The 22,458-nt window shown below is 42.2% G+C and overlaps 2 protein-coding genes across 2 annotated transcripts in view; one reads left to right on the top strand and one right to left on the bottom strand.

The window, feature by feature from the left end:
- The window catches only part of LOC144511021 (protein FAM227B-like), a 232,064-nt gene extending 222,712 nt beyond the window's left edge, over window positions 1-9,352 (top strand). Inside the window, exons 11-12 of the mRNA XM_078240995.1 lie at window positions 3,483-3,589; window positions 9,059-9,352. Coding sequence (XP_078097121.1) covers window positions 3,483-3,589; window positions 9,059-9,352 — 401 coding nt within the window. The remainder of the gene's footprint in view (window positions 1-3,482; window positions 3,590-9,058) is intronic.
- Window positions 9,353-18,969: 9,617 nt separating this feature from the next.
- The window catches only part of galk2 (galactokinase 2), a 121,403-nt gene continuing 117,914 nt past the window's right edge, over window positions 18,970-22,458 (bottom strand). Inside the window, exon 10 of the mRNA XM_078241405.1 lies at window positions 18,970-20,032. Within this exon, the coding sequence (XP_078097531.1) occupies window positions 19,825-20,032 (208 nt within the window). The 3' untranslated portion in view covers window positions 18,970-19,824. The remainder of the gene's footprint in view (window positions 20,033-22,458) is intronic.

Genomic DNA, 22,458 nt, shown 5'->3' on the forward strand with positions numbered 1-22,458 from the left:
GGAAAAGCTGTAGTTCCCTAAAACAAAACATTAAAATGTTCCTAAATTTCCTCAACTTCCTCACGGACCCAAACTTTCTGAACGATCGCCTTCAGTTAAATATTTTTCTCAATTTTATTTTATAAGTATATGTATTTCTCACTTTCTTCCCTGTACATTGATATTATCAGTTTTTTTAAAGTTTAAGTTTTAATTATTTATTAGTCACAAATCGGCGTACATTAACATTGCAATGAAGTTACTGTGAGAATCCCTCGCCGCACTCCGGGCCTGTTCGGGTACATGAGGGAGAATTTAGCACAGCCAATGCACCTAAGTAGCATGTCTTTTGGCCTGTGGGAGGAAACCGGAGCACCCGGAGGAAACCCACGCAGACACGGGGAGAACTTGCAGACTCCACAGAGATAGTGACCCAAGCCGGGAATCGAACCCGTGTCCCTGGCACTGTGAGGCAGCAGAGCTAACCACTGTGCCGTGTCATCTTTGACAGGGGCAATCATAAAGCAACTCCTGTGATATTAGTCCCCCAGCGACTTGATTTAGCTGACCGGCAGACACAACCTGAGTAGTATGGGGAGAGACCTGGCATTTTCACAACCTTTCTTTCCATCCCTCGACAACTTGGTCAACTTTAGTTATGCTTTTAATATTATTTTAACATCACAAAATGGAAAAAGGATATGCTCAACTGATGTTTGTTTGTCAAATCGGAACAAAATATCTCATCAAACAATTTTAATGTTTGTGATTTCTGTATTATTTATGATGAAGTGTACACTGTCAACTACCGACATAACAATGCAAGTTTAGAGATTCAAGAATTTAGGAAAAAGCAATTTAGTGCTATCTTAATGAACATATTTTACGTTTCTAAATACCAGACTGCATGACTAAAACTGTGTGAATTGAATAAATAGAAAATGATAAAGATAATTGGAGGCCAAATCTCCTAATTATGTGGAAATGATATTTTTGTTGATATTGTGTATTCTAACAGCCTCCGGGTACTCTGGAGAAGTACTTTAGGAAGTAACCTCCCTATAGCATTCTATTGGTTATCACTGCCAGAGATTAACATGCTACTTAAGATTGTAAATAATCATACTTCTTGAGTGTAAGAACCTTAGGAATGATGTAAAAGTGTTCATGGGCTTAATTTAGTGGTGGGGCAGGAAGACTTGTCTATGAGGCTTCCTGCCCTAGACTTAATCGGGTCAGAGCCCCGAACCCCGCCCCCTAACCTGCTTTGGGGAAGGGTATTAAACTTCATTCATTGTGGGATCTAGAAGCACATTCAGGTTCAACTTGGTTTCATTTTCCTTATGTTTACTCATGAATCAATTCAGGTTTGACAGCAGTTCAGCAACATGTAAACTGCGCTAGCTCACCAATTACCAAAGTATTGAATTCAGTTTCATTACTTGCTACGGTGAGATTTCAGTTCACAACTTCTATTTCTGTAAGCTATTAAACTGCTGTTCCCCGTTCTCTCTTTGATTTCTATGTACCCCACTGACATTGATACTTTGTTCTCTCATGTTAAAAGCCACTTGCGGTATTATCATCAGGCCTGCAACTATTAAGCAACTCATTTCTGGTTTTCTCAAAAGTTTATCTTTGTCCCAAATCCAGGATGACAAAGCGTTGTACATTCACACTCATATATACAAGGGGTACCACATACCAACCTCCAGTTGGGGTCAGTCTCTAGTGACTGGGAGGAACTGACAGTAAAAACTTTTCTCTGTTGATAAAAATTAAAATGGGAGGTGAAATGCTTCCAGAACTTGTTTTAATTATACAAGTTATATGCAGGAACATAGACCTTCGGAGCAGATGTAGACCATTTCAGCCTTTCAACTTGCTACACCATTCAATAAGATCATGTCTGATCCGGTTATGGTCTCAGCTCCTGTCTGTTCCCCATAACCCTCGGCTCCCTTTCCTAACAAAAATCTGTCTGAATGTAAAGACTCCGCCTCCACTGCCTTCTGGGGAAGAGAATTCCACACACTAACAACCCTCTGAGATAAAAACATTTCTCCTCATCTCCATCTTAAAAGGGAGACCTCTTATTCTTAAGCTATGTTCCCGAGTTCTAGTTTCTCCCACAAGAGGAAACATCCTCCCACTATCCACCATATCCAGTCCTTTCAAGATGTTATATTCTTCAATAAGATCATCCTTCATTCTTCTAAACTCCAACGGGTATAGTATGATTCAACCTTTCTTCATAAGATAAAACCTTCAACCCAGGAATGAGTCGAGTAAACCTTCTCTGAACTGCTTCTAAAGTAATTAGATATTTATTTGAATAAGGAAACCAAAACTGTACATAGTCCTCCAGATGTGCTCTCACCAAGGCCCTGTCCAGCTGCAGTACAAATTTCTCTACGCCATATTTCATCCCTCTTGCAACAAGTGCAAACTTTCTAAATCACCTGCTGTACCTGCATACTAACTTTGTCATTCATGTACCACAAACAGTTCTATAGAAGGGTCATATGGGCCTGAAACATTAACTGTGTTTCTCTCTTCACAGATGCTGCTAGACCAGTTGAGTTCATCCAGCATTCTCTGTTTTAATTCAGAATTTAATATTTAGTGATCTGTTAACTTCATGTAACAGGTCTATAAGAGTTAATTAATATACTTTGAATCCCCAAATCACAAAATGTTCCCCAAACTCCGAGATGCAATCGCAGTAGCCTTGTAGATAAACTCACAGTGCTACAATCAAACTTAAGTCTGCTATCGTAAGAACACAAATCAAACAACTCTTCTGTGAGATAAATCGCAGAACGGTTACAGCACAGAAGCCCATTCAGCCCATCAAACCCTGCAAAAAAAAAACCTGAATGCTAAATTTCTTAGAGATGATTTGAGAAAAGTAGTTCTGAAATTTCTTTCAGTCTCCCTGAAGTCTGCTACCTCAACCTTCCCATCTTTCACCTAACTCGGTTACTCAGTCATGCACAGACACATCTCTGGATTTGGATCACCCCTCCACCATGTATCCAGTCATCATTAAATCAAATCCCTGTATAGGAAATTGTTTGACATTCCTTTTTTCTGATCTTGCTCTTGCCGAGATCATGGCTATCCACCTTCCACTATTAAGAGCAGATGTTAAGATTCGGAAAAATATTTCTTAATAGGTTTTTCCCAGAAATGTCAACATTTGAGTGATTTTATTTTACTCATGGCCACTGTACAAATTTGCAGTGCAGCACTTGTTCTGTAAAATTACTTTGTGAGTCTGGTGGAGAGGTACCAAGTGCCAGACCTGTGTGGGTGGTAGGGGATCTAAAATCTATTTAATGAATCTCCTTGGAGTAACAGAATAAAAGCAAGTGAGACAGAACAGCAAAAAGAATCGCCAATCGTGATTTCTGATGTTGTAGTTAGTTCTACAAGAAAATAACTAATTTTCTAAATTTAAGAATCACTAAGGACACTAATAAACTTTTTCTATTTTCTAGTTAGGTGGAAATTGGATTTTGAATTTGATGAGGTCGCAAAAGAAGATGCAAGAACTCTGGATATGAAAGTTGGGATGACTCCAAAAGTCTCGGCTGCTAAGGCAGAGGTACCTTTATTAATGACTTTTCTTGAAAAACATTAGGGCTTCAAAAGATTTGAGGCCATTCAGGGTGTTCAACAATATAATGGGAGGAGTTTTACCGGTTGGCCCTGCCCATCGATGGGCAGAGCGAGCTAGGAAAATTGCAAGAGAACCGAGAAATCAGAATCATGTCCAATTTCTCGGCTCTTGCGATTTGACGAGAGCTAGATTTCCGCCAAGGAAATGGGTGGGAGGCTGAATAATTTATTCAATTTTATTAAGATCTTCATTTACCCATGTTTAGTGAGCCTGGCGCTCAATCATCCGAGCTCACTTGCCTTTGTGGCAAGAGCCTCTCCAGGCAAACACCTGCTTCCCGTGAATGGGGAAGTGTCGTGTTGGGCTCGCCGCCAGTGGAACCGGAGACCATTGAAGCCCCCCCTGGGGAGGCGGAGGGCAAGGGGGTGTCCCTTGGGCAGTGCCAGCCTGGCTGCCATCCTGACAGCACTGCCAGCCTGGCACCTGGGCAATGCCCACTGAGTACCTTGGCACTGCCTGGCGGGCTGTGCCAGGTGGCGGGGCCTATGGTGGGGGTGGTCCGCTGCCGCTCTGCAGGCGATCAGATCAGTGGGAAGGCGGGACCTGCTGATGCTCTGCAGGCGATCGGTTTGGGAGAGCCCGTTGCCTCTCTGCAATGCGATCGGTTCGGGGAGGGCGGCGCAATCGGTCTGGGCCACGGGGGTGGGGGGGGGGGGGGGGGTGGGGGTGGCATCTCAGGTAGTGTGGGGCTCGCGATCAGATGCGGACCCCTGCGATTGTGGGGAGGTGGCTGTGTTGAGGCTGCCTGCACTCTCTGCAACTCCCTCGCTGTCTTTCAGCTCCCTGCTGTTAGAATCGCACATTAAGAGTTGCAGCATTAGAGGTCTGCACATGCACAGTAGCTCCGTCTACAGTTGCTATTGCACATGTGCAGACACAGAGGTCTGCGTATGCGCAACTCTGCAGGTTGGCTGGCAAATTAAGCCAGTTTGGATTCTAGTAGGTTCACTCAGTTCCTAACCTCATTCCAACCTTGGTTTCAAATATGGACAAAAGTGTGGAAATCCAGGTGAGGTGAGAATGACTGCCCTTGACATCAAGGTTAAATGCTGAGTGCGGCATCAGGAAGTCCTAACAAAACTGGAGTCGATGGAAATCAGGGGGAAAACCCAGCACAAAACAAGATAGTTGTGGATATTGGAGGTCAGTCATCTTGGTCCCAGGATATTACTGCAGGAGTTCCTCAGGTAGTGCCCTAGGCAGAACCATGTGGGAGTGTTTGCTGATGATTTCACAATGTTCAGCACCATTTGATTTGATCTGATTTATTACTGTCACATGTATTAGTATACAGTAAAAAATATTGTTTCTTGTGCGCTATACAAAGCGTACTGTACATAGAGAAGGAGAAAGTGCAGAAGGTAGTAGAACAGAAAAACTAGGAGCAGGAATAGGCTATCTGGCCCCTCGAGCCTACTCTGCCATTCAGTACGGCCATGGCTGATCTTTTCGTGGACTCAGCTCCACTTACCCACCCGCTCACCATAACCCTTAATTCCTTTACTGTTCAAAAATTTATCTATCCTTGCCTTAAAAACATTCAATGAGATAGCCTCAACTGGGGCAGGGAATTCCACACATTCACAACCCTTTGTGTGAAGAAGTTCCTCCTCAACTCAGTCCTAAATCTGCTCCTTATTTTGAAGCTATGACCCCTAGTTCCAGTTTCCCCTGTCAGTGGAACCAACTTCCCTGCTTTTATCTTATCTATTCCCTTCATAATCTTATATGTTTCTATGAGATCTCCCCTCATTCTTCTGAATTCCAATGAGTACAGCCTCAGTCTACTCAGTCTCTCCTCATAAGCCAACCCACTCATCTCCGGAATCAACCAAGTGAATCGCCTCTGTACCCCCTCCAGTGCCAGTATATATCCTTTCTCATGTAAGGAGACCAAAACTGTACACAGTACTCCAGGTGTGGTCTTACCAGCACTTTAAAAACAGTGAGGTTATGTTGTAGCTTTATAAATTCCATCTCTCTCGCAATGAAGGACAAAATTCTATTTGCCTTCTTAATTACCTGCTGCACCTGCAAACCAACTTTTTGTGATTCATGCACAAGGACACCCAGGTCCCTCTGCACAACAGCATGCTGCAATTTTTTACCATTTAATAATAGTCCATTTTGCTGTTATTCCTACCAAAATGGATGATCTCACATTTACCAACATTGTACTCCATCTGCCAGACCCTTGCCCACTCACTTACACTATCTATATCCCTTTGCAGACTTTCAGCATCCTCTGCACACTTTGCTCTGCCACTCATCTTCGTGTCATCTGTGAATTTTGACACACTACACTTGGTCCCCAAATCATCTATGTAAATCGTAAACCATTGTGGTCCCAACACTGATCCCTGAGGCACACTAGTCACTGATCGCCAACCAGAAAAACATCCATTTACTCTCACTCTTTGCTTTCTGTTAGTTAACCAATCCGCTATCCATGCTAATACATTCCCCGTAACACCATGCACCTTTATCTTATGCAACAGCCTTTGGTGCGGCACCTTGTCAAATGCCTTCTGGAAATCCAGATACACCACATCCACAGGTTCCCCATTGTCCACTGTACATGTAATGTTCTCAAAGAATTCCACCAAATTAGTCAGACCTACCCTGCCCTTCATGAACCCATGCTGCGAGTTCCCAATGGGACAATTTCTATCCAGATGTCTCGCTATTTCTTCTTTGATGATAGATTCAAGCATTTTCTCTGCTACAGAAGTTAAGCTAACCGGCCTACAGTTACCCACCTTTTGTCTACCTCCTTTTTAACCAGTGGCGTCACATTTGCTGTTTTCCAATCTGCGGGAACAGAGTCCAGTGAATTTTGGTAAATTACCACAAGTGCATTTGCTATTTCCCCCGCCATCTCTTTTAGTACCCTGGGATGCATTCCATCAGGACCAGACTTGTCCACCTTTAGCCCCATTAACTAGCCCAACACTACCTCTTAAGTGATAATGCTAGTTTCTAGGTCCTCACCTGCCATAGCCTTCTTGTCATCAATTTTTGGCATGTTATTTGTGTCTTCCATGGTGAAGACCGACGCAAAATACCTGTTCAATGCCTCAGCCATTTCTTCATTTCCAGTTATTACATCCCCCTTCTCATCCTCTAAAGAACCAATGTTTACTTCAACCACTCTTTTTCACTTTATATATTTGTAGAAACCTTTGCGATCTGTTTTTATATTCTGAGCCAGTTTACTCTCATAATCCATCTTGCTTTTCTTTATAGCTTTTTTCGTGGCTGTGTGTTGACCTTTAAAGATTTCCCAATCCTCTAGTTTCCCATTAATATTTGCCACTTTGTATGCATTTTCTTTCAATTTGATACCCTCCTTTATTTCCTTAGATATCAATGGCTGATTATCTCTTTTTCTACAGTCCTTCCTTATCACTGGTATATACTTTTGCTGAGCACTGGGAAAAATCGCTTTGAAAGTCCTCCACTGTTCCTCAATTGTCCCACCATAAAGGTTTTGCTCCCAATCTACATTAGCCAAACTCCTTCCTCATCCCATTGTAGTCTCCTTTGTTTAAGCACAAGACACTTGGATTTTGGATTTTACCTTCTCACGCTCCATCCGTATTTTAAATTCAACCATACTGTGATTGCTTCTTCCGAGAGGATCCCTAACTGTAATATCATTAATTATTCCTGTCTCGTTACACAGGACCAGATCTAGGATAGCTTGCTCCCTCGTAGGTTCCATTACACACTGTTCAAGGAAGCTATCGCAGATACATTCTATGAACTCCTCCTCAAGGCTACCTTGACCGACCTGGTTTGACCAATCGACACGTAGATTAAAATCCCCCATGATAATTACTGTACCAGTTTTACATGCATCAGTTATTTCTTTGTTTATTTCTCGCCCCACTGTGATGTTATTTGGTGGTCTATAGATTACGCCTATCAATGACTTTTTCTCCTTATTATTTCTAATTTCCACCCAAATGGATTCAACCTTTTTTTCCATAGAACCTATGTCATCTCTCACTACCGCCCTGATGTCATCCTGTAACTAGTGTTATAGTCATAGCTAGGGTGTAGAGAAAGATCAACTTATTATAAGATAGGTCCATTCAAAAATCTGATGGCAGCAGGGAAGAAGCTGTTGTTGAGTCGGTTGGTACGTGTCCTCAGACTTTTGTATCTTTTTCCCAACGGAAGAAGGTGGAAGAGAATATGTCTGGGGTATGTGGGGTCCTTGATTATGCTGGCTGCTTTTCTGAGACAGTGGGAAGTGTAGACAGAGTCAATGGATGAGAGGCTGGTTTGCATGATGGACTAGGCCTCGTTCACGACCCTTTGTAGTTTTTTGCGGTCTTGGACAGAGCAGGAGCTGTACCAAGCTGTGAAACAACCTGAAAGAATGCTTTCTATGGTGCATCTGTATTTGCAACTCCTCAGATACTGAAGTAGTCCATGTCCAAATGCAGCAAGACCTGGACAATATCCAGACTTGGGCTGACAAGCGGTAAGTAATATCCGTGCCGGGATTAACCATCTCCATCAAGAGAGAATTTAACATTCAATGTAGTACCATCAATGAATCCCCCACTATCTACAACCTGGGGCTTACCATTGGTCAGGAACTGAACAGGACTAGTATATAAATACTGTCGCTAACGAAGCAGGTCAGAGGCTGGGAAGTCTGCGGAGAATAAGTTATCTCCTGACTCCTCAAAGCCTCTCCTACAAGGCACAAGTCAGGAGCATGATGGAATAATCTCCACTTTGCCTGGAGTGCAGCTCCAACAACACTCAAGAAGCTCAACACTATCCAGGATAAAGCAGCCTATTTGGTTGTCAGCCCATCCATAAACATTAAATCCCGCCACCACTGGCACATAATGCAGCGTGATGCACCAGCTACGAGATGCACTGCAGGAATTCACCAAGATTCCTTCAGCAGCACCTTCCAAACACACAACCTTTAACATCTTGAAGAAGAAGGGCAGCAGATACATGGGAACAGCATGGCCTGCAAGTTCCCCTTGAAGCCACTCACATCCTGAGTTGGGAATATATCACCATTCCTTCAGTGTCACCATGTCAAAATCCTGGAACACCCTCCCTAACAGCACCGTGGGTGTAGCTACGCCACACGGACTACTCACCACTACTTTCTCAAGGGCAATAATTGCTGGCTTGGCCAGCAATGCCCACATCCCATGAATGACTTCTAAAAAAAATACACACAATACTCCAGCTGTGGCTTGATGCATAAGGGTCTAAATGGTCGCAGATATATTTTGATTAACTATTTGAAATCATGGAATATCTAACTAATTGAAGAGAAACAAAAAGTCGTGAATTGTATATTTTATTATATTCTTAGTCAATTAGTAAAGTGATCTTAACTTTATCTTTTCACAGTCATCCTATGCTGGCCGAGGCCCGGAATTTCAACATTTACTTTTCAGACTTTCTGGTCGGAGCCCTCTGGTAGCCCACTTTATCAACATGAAGAAGATAGCCGGTGGAAGCTTGAGCACCACCGGACCAAAAACGAAACACACTGAAATTTTAAAAGATCCATATCCTTTAAGGGTCAGCTTTTTTTGCAATGTCAAGTCCTTATATTATTTTATTCTGCAATCTGTTAACGGTAAAATGACAAACCTTTTCATAGTAGAAACAATATTAATATTTTACGCTGTAGTGGTGTGATTGTGATGCATTTGAGTTGAGCTTGACAACCTCACACAACAGCTGCTGGCTGCACCGGCAAACTAATCTGACTTAAATCATAACCACTTTTAATACATGATAAATTATCTTATGCCTCTTGGGTCTGTCGAAGTTGGATCAAGGACATTTAACAGTGGGAAACGAGAATATGGCAATTTAGAACTTAAATATAAATTGAAATATTTGAAGAATGTAATAAAGTACCTGAATACTTCTGCAGTTTTCATCAATTGTGTAACAATGGTAGGGCGATAACTATTGCCATCGGGCGATGAGGTTGATAAAGGACAGGAAAGGTAATAATGAAGGTCTTAAAAGTTGTTAAATTCTCATGCCACAATGCATGAATTTAACAACATAGTTTAATTTGAGGTTCATCTAACTTAAGACTAAAAGTAAAATCACTCCTAGGCAAATAATAAAAATAATCAGATTAGGGTTATTATTCATAATTGTATTTAAAAATAATACTCTCCTTAAGTAATCTGAGCTTTTTGGGAGTAACATATGGAAACCACCACTGTAATGTGGGCTGTACTTCTGTACTTATATGACACTTCTTAATGTTATTTTCAACTAAATCATTTATCACCTTGAGATTTTCATTCAATTTTCAGTAACACCATCTTATTGGAGGAAATGCCAAAAGTACAATGTAGTCTTGTTGTCTTACACCAAATTACATCTGTTGTCCCCTGGTACAATGTAGGCATCATTGTTTACATATTAAACTAATGTCGTTCGGAACTAAATACCATCTTAATTAGTTCTATCCTTCCTAAATGTATAATTGCTTCCAGCAGGCGGTTTGCCGGATAGTCATATCAAATTAAGATTTAGTTTTGGTTCCCCAAGGCAGTGTCTTCATTCAGACCATCTTTGTTGTTATCCTCATAGCCATCGCCTTCCTTTGTACAGCAGAATACTCCCAGCGGATAGTTTACAACTTAGATTTTTGCTTCTCATATTGGCATGAACTTTAACCCTATCATTAACTTTAACCCTCGCATGACCATAATCTAAAATCTACAAAACTGTATGCTTTTTTTCTGCAAGAGACCCTGGGACTACCAGAGGTATGGTTTAATGAAAAAGAAATCACTCAGTACTTCCATGAGCGAGTTACAAGATCAAAGTTGTCAGCACTTTCTCTTTTAGCAAAGCATTGTAGTTCTATTTCCTTATGCAAAATAGCACATTTGAAAGAAGGCTGTTACACTGTGGAAAGGATATGCAAGCAAAGTTGAGTAACTTCATATTGTTGCAGTGGCATATTGCTATTCAGATTGTGTAGGTCAGTCCCCATTTCATCTTTAGGTTGATCACACTGATTTGGCCTCCCCAATAGATTGCCTGGTATTCCCAAGTAGACAATGCCCATTCTTATTCTGATTGTCTAAACCATCTGCAGATAAATTCCAGATCCTTCTATGTAGGAACAGAGATGTTTTGGCATATCACCGGAACACACATTGCTACAAGTGCAAACTCTGCTATCTGTGAAAAGACCAAAACCTACCTCTCAATACTTGGTCATGCATGCTAACCGGCATGCCAGAATAATAGGATTGGCAATAGCAAGACATTGGTTTTGATCTCTTGGTCTCTTGAGTTGATGTCCACTTGACATTGACTACAACATCTTTGTGTTTAACATCCAAGTTGCAGCCCAGGAGGAACCCTGAGGCCATCTCAGATCAAGGTGGTTATTTTATTTTGCTGGACCAGTTAGTGTAACTATTTCTAATCCTGAATTCCGATACATAATGAAATAGTCGTTAATGGAAGATTACTAGCTATTGAAATTGATAGGAACCAATTTTAATAAAGTTCCTTAATGTTTGGCATGCTGTGAGCAAAACACATTTTACAATCTGTTATAACCAGTATACTATCTTCAGTAAGACTAAAGTAAGCTGCACAGAATCTAGATTTCTTTTTACTCAAACAAAAAGAATGTAAAATCACGGGTGGGATTCTCCGGCTGTGCTCACCCCAAAGCCGGAGAATCCTGCCCGAGGTCAATGGACGTTTGCGTGGTCCACCCCCTCGCCTGCTACAATTCCTGTGGCTGGCGGGATGGGAGAATCCCCCCCCCCGCCCCCTCCCATATATTTTACATGAATAATGCAATTGTGAAATACTGACTAACAAAGCAAGTTTAAAAGTATTTACTTGGAAACAAAACTATTTCTCGAAGAATATTGTGAACAGTATATTTCTATGAAAAATTTAAACTTCTATTTCAAAAATCATTGTTAGAAATGAAAGTAGAAACTGTCACACGGAGGTTAGTACTAAGCTAGTTCACAGTTCACAAGTTCAGTAATCAAGTTAGAATGTTATAGGAATGAAGAAATTATTTTCTTCAATTAAATACTCTGCAATAATCTTGTTGCCATATCAATTTGCTCTACAGCTGAAGATTATCCATTTTATTTTACCTTTCCATCAACCTGAACCATTAATTTACAATTTGGTGGGTGGGCTAACATGGTGGTAGCAATCTGTTAGCAAGGAACATACAGCCAAATGCATGCCTGCAGCACAAGAGTCTAATTTGGGTCTGGATTTTTTAAGTTTTGAATTAATTTGTTGGTGATTAAACTTCCAATGCTAAGCCTTGACCTTTAACGAAGCCTGTGGTTTTTGTTCATTATCCCAGGAGGTTTCGAAATTAAGTTGAGTTGCAGAGAGCTGATTTGGACCCTGTTTTTAAAAAGAATTCTACTGTTGTTTTTGGCTCAATTTTCTTAACTTGTCCTCTATCTTTAAGCATGAAATTGCAAGATTAATGAGAAAAAAGTAACGAGGCAATTACTATCTTAGGACACTAAATAGTCCTCAAGTAGTTATCGTTTTAACTTTAACAAAAACCAATGCACGCCACTTGCTCCAACCTACCAAGATCTAATCAAAGAAGCACAGAGGTTCAGCAAAGTACGCCAACAGCAAAGATTCGAGTAAGTTAAAAGTCTCCGCTTACTTTGGTTTGAGGTCACGCTATCACCATGCTGATTCTTACTTTAAAAAATACTTGAGCAAAGTTTTTGATTTCAGAGTAAAGTTTGCACCTATGTAGTGCTAATTGCATACATATCTTACACAGCATTTAATATGCAATGAAAGCAGTGTTGCACATGGAATAGAGATTCATTTGTTTTTATTTTTTCTGCTTTTTTTTCCCATCTGCCCCTGCCATTTAGTTTATATGAGCAAACCGAAAAGGCAATTGAAAAACTACGGTGGGATCGTATCCAGTTTAACAAAAAAATTGACAGGTTTGTACTGCTTTTATTGATGAGCATGAGATTTTGATGTTGCCTGAAGCAATGAGATGGCAACTGCTGAATGTGTTCCCAGAACTATGACACTGCTTTTGTGAGCATATTAACGGTCAAATGAGATAATGCGTACTATTGATGTAGCCTCTGGGTTCTGTCAGTGCAACATTTTGGAATATCATATTCACAATCAAACCAGGCACGTTACACTGTGACCAGTGCTGTTCATATTTAAATCAGATAGCTGCAGTAACAGCAAGGGAAATACTGTACAGAAATATATAGCTGAATACATAGATCAATTAAATCTTTCAATGGACTTTGAGGGGATGTTGAAGGGAAATAACCCATGGAAGTATTTAAGAAACAAGTGGATGCAGTGACTGTACATTCATTGGATCGCAAGATAACTTCCTGATATCCATCCTAAATTTGCCTTCTGTGTGTTTGGACCCAAGCCTATTTGTGCTACTCTTGTAACTTAAAGGCAATTTTCCACATTAATCTTTTCTGTACAATTTATTTGATACACCTCTATAAATCAGCTCTCAGATACTTCCTTTCAAGACTGAGGCAGGGGATGAGTAAAGTCTGGTTGTCACAAAAATAAAAAAATGCTGGAAAAGCTCAGCAGGTCTGACAGCATCTATGGAGAGAGAATAGAGCCAGGGTTTCAAGTCTGAACATACTCGAAATGTTGGCTCTATTCTCTCTCCACACATGCTGTCAAACCTGCTGAGTTTTTCCAGTACTTTCTGTTTTTGTTTCAGATTCCGGCATCCGCAGTATTTTGCCTTTATCTTAAAATCTGGTTGTCATTGTCTACCTGGACTTTACACAGCTTTTGATAGGGTACCTCACACTAGGTTGGTTCCTTCACAAGATAGAACATTGTGGGATCCGTAGGCATTCAGTACGTTGGAAAAGGAATTGGCTCCAGGTGCAATCACTCAGCAAGGGCAGCAGAATTTGGGGAGCGGCAAAAAATCGGAAACTACATAGAGCTTTAAAACGGTACAGGCAACTTTCCATGAGTGCCCTAAGTTTCCACAAACCCTGGAAATTTTTGAAGCAACTCTTCACTGGCCCCACACACCCCCTGCGGATGCTTGTTAAACCACCAATGATGGCAACTCCATCCCTTCTGTGCTTGCAGATCCACCAATCACAAGCTCCCCTTCCCCTTAGTGCTTGCTGATCCACTACCTGCTGCACTTGCTGATCCTCCAATCCCAGCCTCCTGTTATAGAAACATAGAAAATGGGTGCAGCCCTTTGATCCTGCACCACCATTCAATATGATCATGGCTGATCATGCACTTTCAGTATCCCACTCCCGCTTTCTCTCCATACCCATTGATCCCTTTAGCTGCAAGGGCCACTTCCAGCTCCCTCTTGAACATATCTAATGAACTGGCCTCAACAGTAGAGAATTCCACAGGTTCACAATTCTCATCGAATGAGATCCCCTCTCATTCTTCTAAATTCCATTTAGTACAAGCCCAGTCGCTCCAGTCTCTCTTCATATGTCAGTCCTGCCATTCCGGGAATCAATCTTGTGAACCTTCGCTGGACTCCCTCAATAGCAAGAATGTCCTTCCTTCAGAGTAGGAGACCAAAACTGCACACAATACTCAAGGTGTGGCCTCACCAAGACCCTGTAAAACTGCAGCAAGACATCCTTACTCCGATAATCAAATCCTCTTGCTATGAAGGCTAGCATGCCATTAGCTTTCCTCACTGCCTGCTGTACGTGCATACCAACCTTCAGTGACTGTTCCACCATGACACCCGGGCCACGTTGCACTTCCCCTTTTCCTAAAGTGCTGCCGTTCAGATAATAGTCTTCCTTCCTGTTTTTGCCACCAAAGTGGATAATCCCACATTTATCCACATAATATTGCATCTGCCTTGTAATTGCCCACTCAGCCAGCCTGTCCAAGTCACCCAGCAGCCTCTCAGCATCCTCCTCACAGCACACACTGCCACCCAGCTTAGTGTCGTCTGCAAATTTGGAGATATTGCATTCAATTCCTTTGTCCAAATCATTAATGTATATTGTGAATAGCTGATGTCCCTGCACTGAACCCTGCAGTACCCCACTAGTCACTGCCTGCCACTCTGAAAAGGACCCATTTACTCCCACTCTCTGCTTCCTATCTGCCAACCAGTTCTTTATCCACGTCAATACATTATCCCCAATACCATGAGCTTTAATTTTGCTCACTAATCTCTTTTGTGGGACCTTGTCAAAAGCCTTTTGAAAGTCCAGATACACAACATCCACTGGTTCACCCTTGTCCACTCTACTGGTCACATCCTTAAAAAAATCCTGAAGATTTATCTCAGTGTACTCCCTGAGCATCCAATCATAGTTTTCCCTTTCCTTGTCCCCTCGTGTACTTACTGATTCTCCAATCACAGATTCCCCCCACCCCGCCCCTCACGCTGGGTACCCATGTCATTTTCAACTGAGAAATCTCATGGTGATGTGGGTATCGAGGTCTTGCAAGAGATGTGGGAGTGTGCCAATCTAGTGAACTACGCTGAGGGAACATGGTTCTGTTGAACTGTAGCAGGCTGTGACTGGAGCAGGGCTACGGATAACAACTATCCATTGAGCTCAACAATTTTTAGTGGCTGAGAGAGTAGGACTGAGGAATAAGTGGCATTGGAAAGGTCCAGCGGAGAACTACAAGGATGATTCCCAGCTCAAAGAACATCAGCTACTTAGGAAAGGTGAATGACCTTTAGAGCTGCCAAAGTTGCCTGATCACAATGTCTACGCATTGTGGGAACGCTTAGTAAGTGTCCTTTACATACTGCCTTGTCAAACGCTGTCAACCACTTAGGAAGCAGGCTGAAAACGCTCTTGTTCAAGAGGCACAGCAAACACACAGGATGGCACAGTGGATGGGAAAAGCGGTGTGGAAGCTGTTAGCCTCTATGGTGACTTGTTCCACTGTATTGCTTGGCTGATAATTGAAAAAAAATGAAGGAGCAGTTCCCACTACATAACGCTGGCAACTTAGTTTTTAAAAGATTGTCTTTTATAAAGGATGACCCGAAACAGAAAAGTCAAAACTGAAGACCATTCGCCCCATCCCACGGAACCTCCCCATGCACTGCCCCCACTGCCAGAAAGCAATTCCCGTGCTTTGCTAGGGACCATGCCCAGACATGACTCCCCCAAGCCATATACTCACCTGAACTCCTGTGGCGAGTTCATCTTCCGGCATGCCAACGTGAATAGATTATGTAACAGAGTGGATGGCGGGGGGGGGGGGGGAGGGGGTGGGAGGGGTTATTAGGCTTAATGACCTGATAATTAGATGTAAACTTATTGCAACGGAGATCCTGATGTTCAATGTCAGGATTCCCATCATGTCGGAGTGGGGGCGGGAGGACAATCGCTTCATGTTGGCATGAAACGGAATTTGGGCCTCCCATTGGAATTTTCACTCCTGTCACCGATCTCGCCCAACGAAAACGAGAGTGGGAATTCCCCCACAATTTACAAGCAGTATAAAAATCTGATCCTGTTTCTGAACATTATCCAGTAACCTCCACGAAAAGTGTGAATTTTGTGAGGGTGGGTGAGGACAGATTTTAGTTTGCCGTGTTGATATCATAGTTGAATAGTCTCTGACACCTGAGATTTAAATATGAAAATATTGCCATGGTACCACTTGGATTGTTACCTCTGGAACCTTGTTGCATCATGAGTCAGTACCTGTAAGAGCTGTGTGGAAAAAAATAAAATCTGAAAGAGACTTTGACCTTTACAGAAGTTACATAAAAACCTGCTATAGTCATAAAGTTAGAAGTGTCAATTCATTGCAGAATTCAAATTATTTTTCAATCACCTTAGGCTGAAAAAGGAGTTCTCCAATTGTGCAGATTATGAAGCTGAGTTACTCAACGGCGGATTGGTAAGTTTATATATTATATGATCACGATTTGAATTGAACACCACTATTCATTGATGGAATTTATGTCTGCGATTCATTCTATGAAACTGATATATTTAGCTATTCTGTAATTACAGTGTGAAAAGATCTTTCAGTGTTAATGTAAGAAAAACTTTGGCAAAAAAAAAGAAATATTTCATGGTTGAGGCATTAGTTACAAAAGTACACTGGAATAGATCTGTAAATAGTTAACAATAATGAAGTTTCTTAACTAATAAAAACTAAATAATGTACTTGATGCATTAGGTCTTACGATTTTTAGATTCTTGCAGGACCAAGAATGTTCAAGTTACAAAACTGTTCGTCAACAATATAAATAGCAAATACAACCGCATAATTTAATTGTTACAGAATTTTATTTTTAAATGACTTATTGTCAACGGATGTATAGAAAAATTGTTTCCACAAGCAAGTAGGTACAAGATTCAGTCAATGCATGCATCGATAATTTACCAATGCTATTATTTGTGACTGAACGGGATATGCAAGATCAACCCATTTTGGAACCTAGGTTGAAGATCACCTATCACAAGGACAAGCCTAAAAGTAACTGCACAAATTCATGCACATCTTTTGAACACCCAGCTTATCCATTTTACATGTGTTCCCACATCCACTGAGGCGTCAATGCCAGCCACCTGCAAAAGTATGAACTTGCTTAGAAGGCAGATTGTCACTTCAAGATCCACTTCACAATTTGTGTTTATAAATTAGGTTGTACTCAATATTACTGGAAACAAATGAACACAGTAAGAAGTCTCACAACACCAGGTTAAAATCCAACAGGTTTATTTGGTAGCAAAATCCACTAGCTTTCGGAGCGCTGCTCCTTCATCAGGTAAGTGGGAGTTCTGTTCACAAACAGGGCATATAAAGACACAAACTCAATTTACAAAATAATGGTTGGAATGCGAATCTTTATAGGTAATCAAGTCTTAAAGGTACAGACAATGTGAGTGGAGAGAGCATTAAGCACAGGTTAAAGAGATGTGTATTGTCTCCAGACAGGACAGTTAGTGAGATTTTGCAAGCCCAGGCAAGTCGTGGGGGTTACAGATAATGTGACATGAACACAAGATCCCGGTTGAGGCCGTCCTCATGTGTGCGGAACTTGGCTATCAGTCTCTGCTCAGCGACTCTGCGTTGTCGTGTGTCGTGAAGGCCGCCTCGGAGAATGCTTACCCGAAGATCAGAGGTCGAATGCCCGTGACCGCTGAAGTGTTCCCCAACAGGAAGAGAACACTCTTGCCTGGTGATTGTCGAGCGGTGTTCATTCATCCGTTGTCGTAGCATCTGCATGGTCTCCCCAATGTACCATGCCTCGGGGCAAAGGATGTCCCGAGGCATGGTCCATTGGGGAGACCATGCAGACGCTACGACAACGGATGAATGAACACCGCTCGACAATCACCAGGCAAGAGTGTTCTCTTCCTGTTGGGGAATACTTCAGCGATCACGGGCATTCGGCCTCTGATCTTTGGGTAAGCATTCTCCAAGGCGGCCTTCACGACACACGACAACGCAAAGCCGCTGAGCAGAGACTGATAGCCAAGTTCCACACACATGAGGACGGCCTCAACCGGGATTTTGGGTTCATGTCACATTATCTGTAACCCCCACGACTTGCCTGGGCTTGCAAAATCTCACTAACTGTCCTGTCTGGAGACAATACACATCTCTTTACCCTGTGCTTAACGCTCTCTCCACTCACATTGCCGGTACCTTTAAGACTTGATTACCTATAAAGATTCGTATTCCAACCATTATTTTGTAAATTGAGTTTGTGTCTTTATATGCCCTGTTTGTGAACAGAACTCCCACTTACCTGACGAAGGAGCAGCCCTCCGAAAGCTAGTGTATTTTGCTACCAAATAAACCTGTTGGACTTTAACCTGGTGTTGTGAGACATTTTACTGTGTTTACCCCAGTCCAACGCTGGCATCTCCACATCATAACAAATGAACAGGCAGGGTGATTCACCCTATAGCTGTTTGTACGATCTCACATGCTTTTGCTTACTTCCAAGAAAAGCATCTAGTCAAACACATCATGCTTTAAAATGTTTCTAAGACGTGATACGACATTTTATTAATCCCAGTATTTTTCTTCTAGCCCTGCATTAATCTATCAATTCCAAACTACCCACCTCCCAAACAAAGGCACACGATCATCATGATATGCACTAATTAACCACTCGGCTGAAACACCATCCTGCATGTTTTTAATGCAGGCTAGCTGGATTTCAACGAGTCTTTATAATAGGCGGTCGACTCCTATTCTGATCACCCTCCTGTTGGATGTTTCCCAATGTCGGGTAGAAAAATAATATCGCACAAAACATTCTAGTCTAAAGGTGCTATATTAAAAATATCTGGCATAGTACACGAGGTTAACATAAACATGAATTTTGTCTTTTCACTGTTATCTTAATCTCCATAGAACACTGCAACTGAACTCAATGAGGAGCTTCAAATAGAAGCAGAGATAGAAGCGGTGATGGAAACGGAGACAGAAGCAGAGATGGAAGCAGAGACGGAAGCAGAGACGGAAGTGGAGGAAGAAGGAGAGAAGGAAGCAGACGCAGGAGCAGAGAAAGAAGCAGAGGTGGGAGCAGAGGCGGGAGCAGAGGCGGGAGCAGAGGAGGGAGCAGAGGAGGGAGCAGAGGAGGGAGCAGAGGAGGGAGCAGAGGCGGGAGCAGAGGCGGGAGCAGTGGCGGGAGCAGAGGCGGGAGCAGAGGCGGGAGCAGAGGAGGGAGCAGAGGAGGGAGCAGAGGAGGGAGCAGAGGAGGGAGCAGAGGCGGGAGCAGAGGCGGGAGCAGAGGCGGGAGCAGAGGCGGGAGCAGAGGCGGGAGCAGAGGCGGGAGCAAAGACAGAAGTAAGGACAGAATCAGAGACAGAATCAGACAACACTGACATTATGTGTATAATGGAATCTTCACGTGAATTTCTACTACTCTTTCAGTAAAACATTAAGAGTTACAATTACATCTTTTATCACAAAAAAGCATCGTCAGTAATGGTCTCAGCACAAATTAAAAGGGGGCCTGTGAAGAAACAATAGTTTGTAATCAGCTCAAATTTCTTGCAGAAGTATAAATATTTCCTTTAATTACACAAAACAATAAGTGATAAGTGGATCAGCTTATTGGTTTACTTTGGGTAAAAGACCATCTAATTCCCATACGTCTTACAACTTATTTAAGCCTCATGATAAATTGCAGCTCCTCCTCCAGGTTGGGTGGCAAACAGACTCTGTGTATGTAAGGCTGCCCTTTGAACATCAGCTTTGTAATAGACATCTTGCACCTTTGTCAGGAAGCTGTCCAACTTGTTGGTGGGCACCATTGACACTGTGCAGCCTCCCCATCCAGCACCAGTTAACCGTGAGCCAACGGCGCCAGATTGCCTGGAAAAGAGAATATTAATTAATGTAAATGACATCAAACAGAAAATGAACATTCACTTTTCATATTTCAATTATCTTAAAAAAAAAATTAACTGTGCTCTGGATTCTTAATACGTGAGAATTTTGTGTCCATTGCAGTCACTTTCCTAAAACGCTGGTTTCACATGACGTGCGTCTCCTCTTTCCCCCTTCTCAAGTTTTTGTGCATAACACAAAATGTGGGCGGCACGGTAGCACAGTGGTCAGCACTGCTGCTTCACAGCTCCAGGGACCTGGGTTCGATTCCCGGCTTGGGTCACTGTCTGTGTGGAGTTTGCACATCCTCCTCGTGTCTGCGTGGGTTTCCTCCGGGTGCTCCGGTTTCCTCCCACAGTCCAAAGATGTGTGGGTTAGGTTGATTGGCCATGCTAAAATTGCCCCTTCATGCCCTGGGATGCGTAGATTAGAGGGATTAGCGGGTAAAATATGTAGGGATATGGGGGTAGGGCCTGGGTGGGATTGTGGTCGGTGCAGACTCGATGGGCCGAATGGCCTCTTTCTGTACTGTAGGGTTTCTATGATTTCTATGAACAGAATGGAAGACGTTGGAATGGAATTTTTCTCAGGTCAGGTGTAGCAAAACCAGATAGAAAGCTCCCTCTGTCGCAACCCCAAAGTCATCATACTGCACTGCCCATGCCTTCGTGGAATTTGATTAAGACTGCCCCAACACTTTTCACACATGATCCTTACAGCTAGCAGTTCCAAAAACATTTTTATCCCATCAATCTGAGATGGATTTGAATCTCAGTCACATGGTAAAGAGGTAGTGTTTTAACCATTGTTGCCACCCAGTACCTAGCATTTGTGAGATTTACAGTAATACTGAAGATTAGCGTTTAAAAACCATCAGCGGCACCTGATCACATCGTGAATTCCAAGCTGAATGTTTCCTTTTTTTTGGTCAAACCTTTAATTTGGAGCCAGACAAAATGTAAGGGCCCTATATCAATTTGAAATCTAGTAGCAACTGGGCTCCAACAGCCGCTAAATGGAAGTCCCTTCCATCCATAAAATACAGCCAGTGTGGAAAATTATGATTTGTTTCATTGCTTTGGTGAGCAGTGCACATAGTTGAGATTCGATTAAGGCACGTTAATCTCAATTTCGCAAGGCTCCACTGGTGGCATGAAGCTTCACTGGTAGCAGCTGCAGGCCATAAAGTCAGATCTGCATCCTTGTGGAACTTGAATTGTTCATGCTAAACTAGAGCAAATGAATCTGCACTATAGTCATACGTGTGCCTCAAGTCGAATAATTTGATAAAACCAGTCCTGTGGGAATCTCCAATACAATTCTTCTCACATCTTGTAACCCCTCCACATAAAATGGGAATGTGGGTTTTCCTTAGATCTAGTCTGTTCAAATTGGCTTTACAAAGAGAAGGAGATGTCATTTTAGTTGTGTCAATGTGTCACGTTTTCAATTACATTTTACTTTAAGCTCTTTTATCCACTGCTGGGCAGTCTGTCATTTTTGCTTTACTCCTTTTCCTCTATTTCTATTTTTCTTCATTATTTGTGGTTGTTGGTGAGGTTTAAATTTGCACCGCACATGGTGGTGAGTCTGGGCATTTTCCACTTCACAAGACAGGCTGTGACAGAATTCTACTGCCCACGGCAGGATAACTGGTAGACAACATCTGGAACAGGGTTGAACAGGTGCACAACAGCAGCAGGGATGGGAAATCAGACAGGGAGCTAGCTGTGCAGGCAACTTCATATTCTACACCCCAAAGGGGGCATGTTTTCAAGACATAAATTCATCATCCGACATATTTGCAATAATATGCATGGTATCAACAGCAAGTGCATGTCTTACCAGTAGGTTCCTTTACAATTTGAAGGGCTACCTTAGCCATGATTGAGTCAAGTGACTGCATACTCTAAGGCAAGATTGAGGTGGATTTACTTTAAAAAGTAAAGCATACTGGCCCAAGGCCTGTCAGTATTTTTCCTCCCTCCCCACCCAAGATTGATTGCATGACAGAGGCAGGAATCCTGCTGGCAACACTTAGGTTAGTCTGTCTCTGTGAAATGCAATGGTGCGCAGGCAATACCTAACCACTGGAATGGAAAATCTTGGCCAAGATGCCAATGTGACTAGAAAGGTAGGAACATTACTTTAATTACTTCAAATTGTTTTCAGTTTCCCGGGGATCGAGGTGATGCACCTTTTTTTCAATGCATAAAATACTGATGCATTGATCTAACACTAATAACTTACAAAGCTACCCAATAATTTAGATGCATTTGTCCCATTAGTAATCCACCTTAGCTTTCTTCCAAGGACAGAACTGTCTTTCACCAAGATCATATAGAATCAAATGACCCTATTAGATAGCGGAAGAAGCTTTTTAATGTCAGATGAAATGTGTCTGGTATGCT

The sequence above is a fragment of the Mustelus asterias genome, chromosome 24 (assembly GCF_964213995.1).
Source record: "Mustelus asterias chromosome 24, sMusAst1.hap1.1, whole genome shotgun sequence".
Classification (NCBI taxonomy): Eukaryota; Metazoa; Chordata; class Chondrichthyes; order Carcharhiniformes; family Triakidae; genus Mustelus; species Mustelus asterias.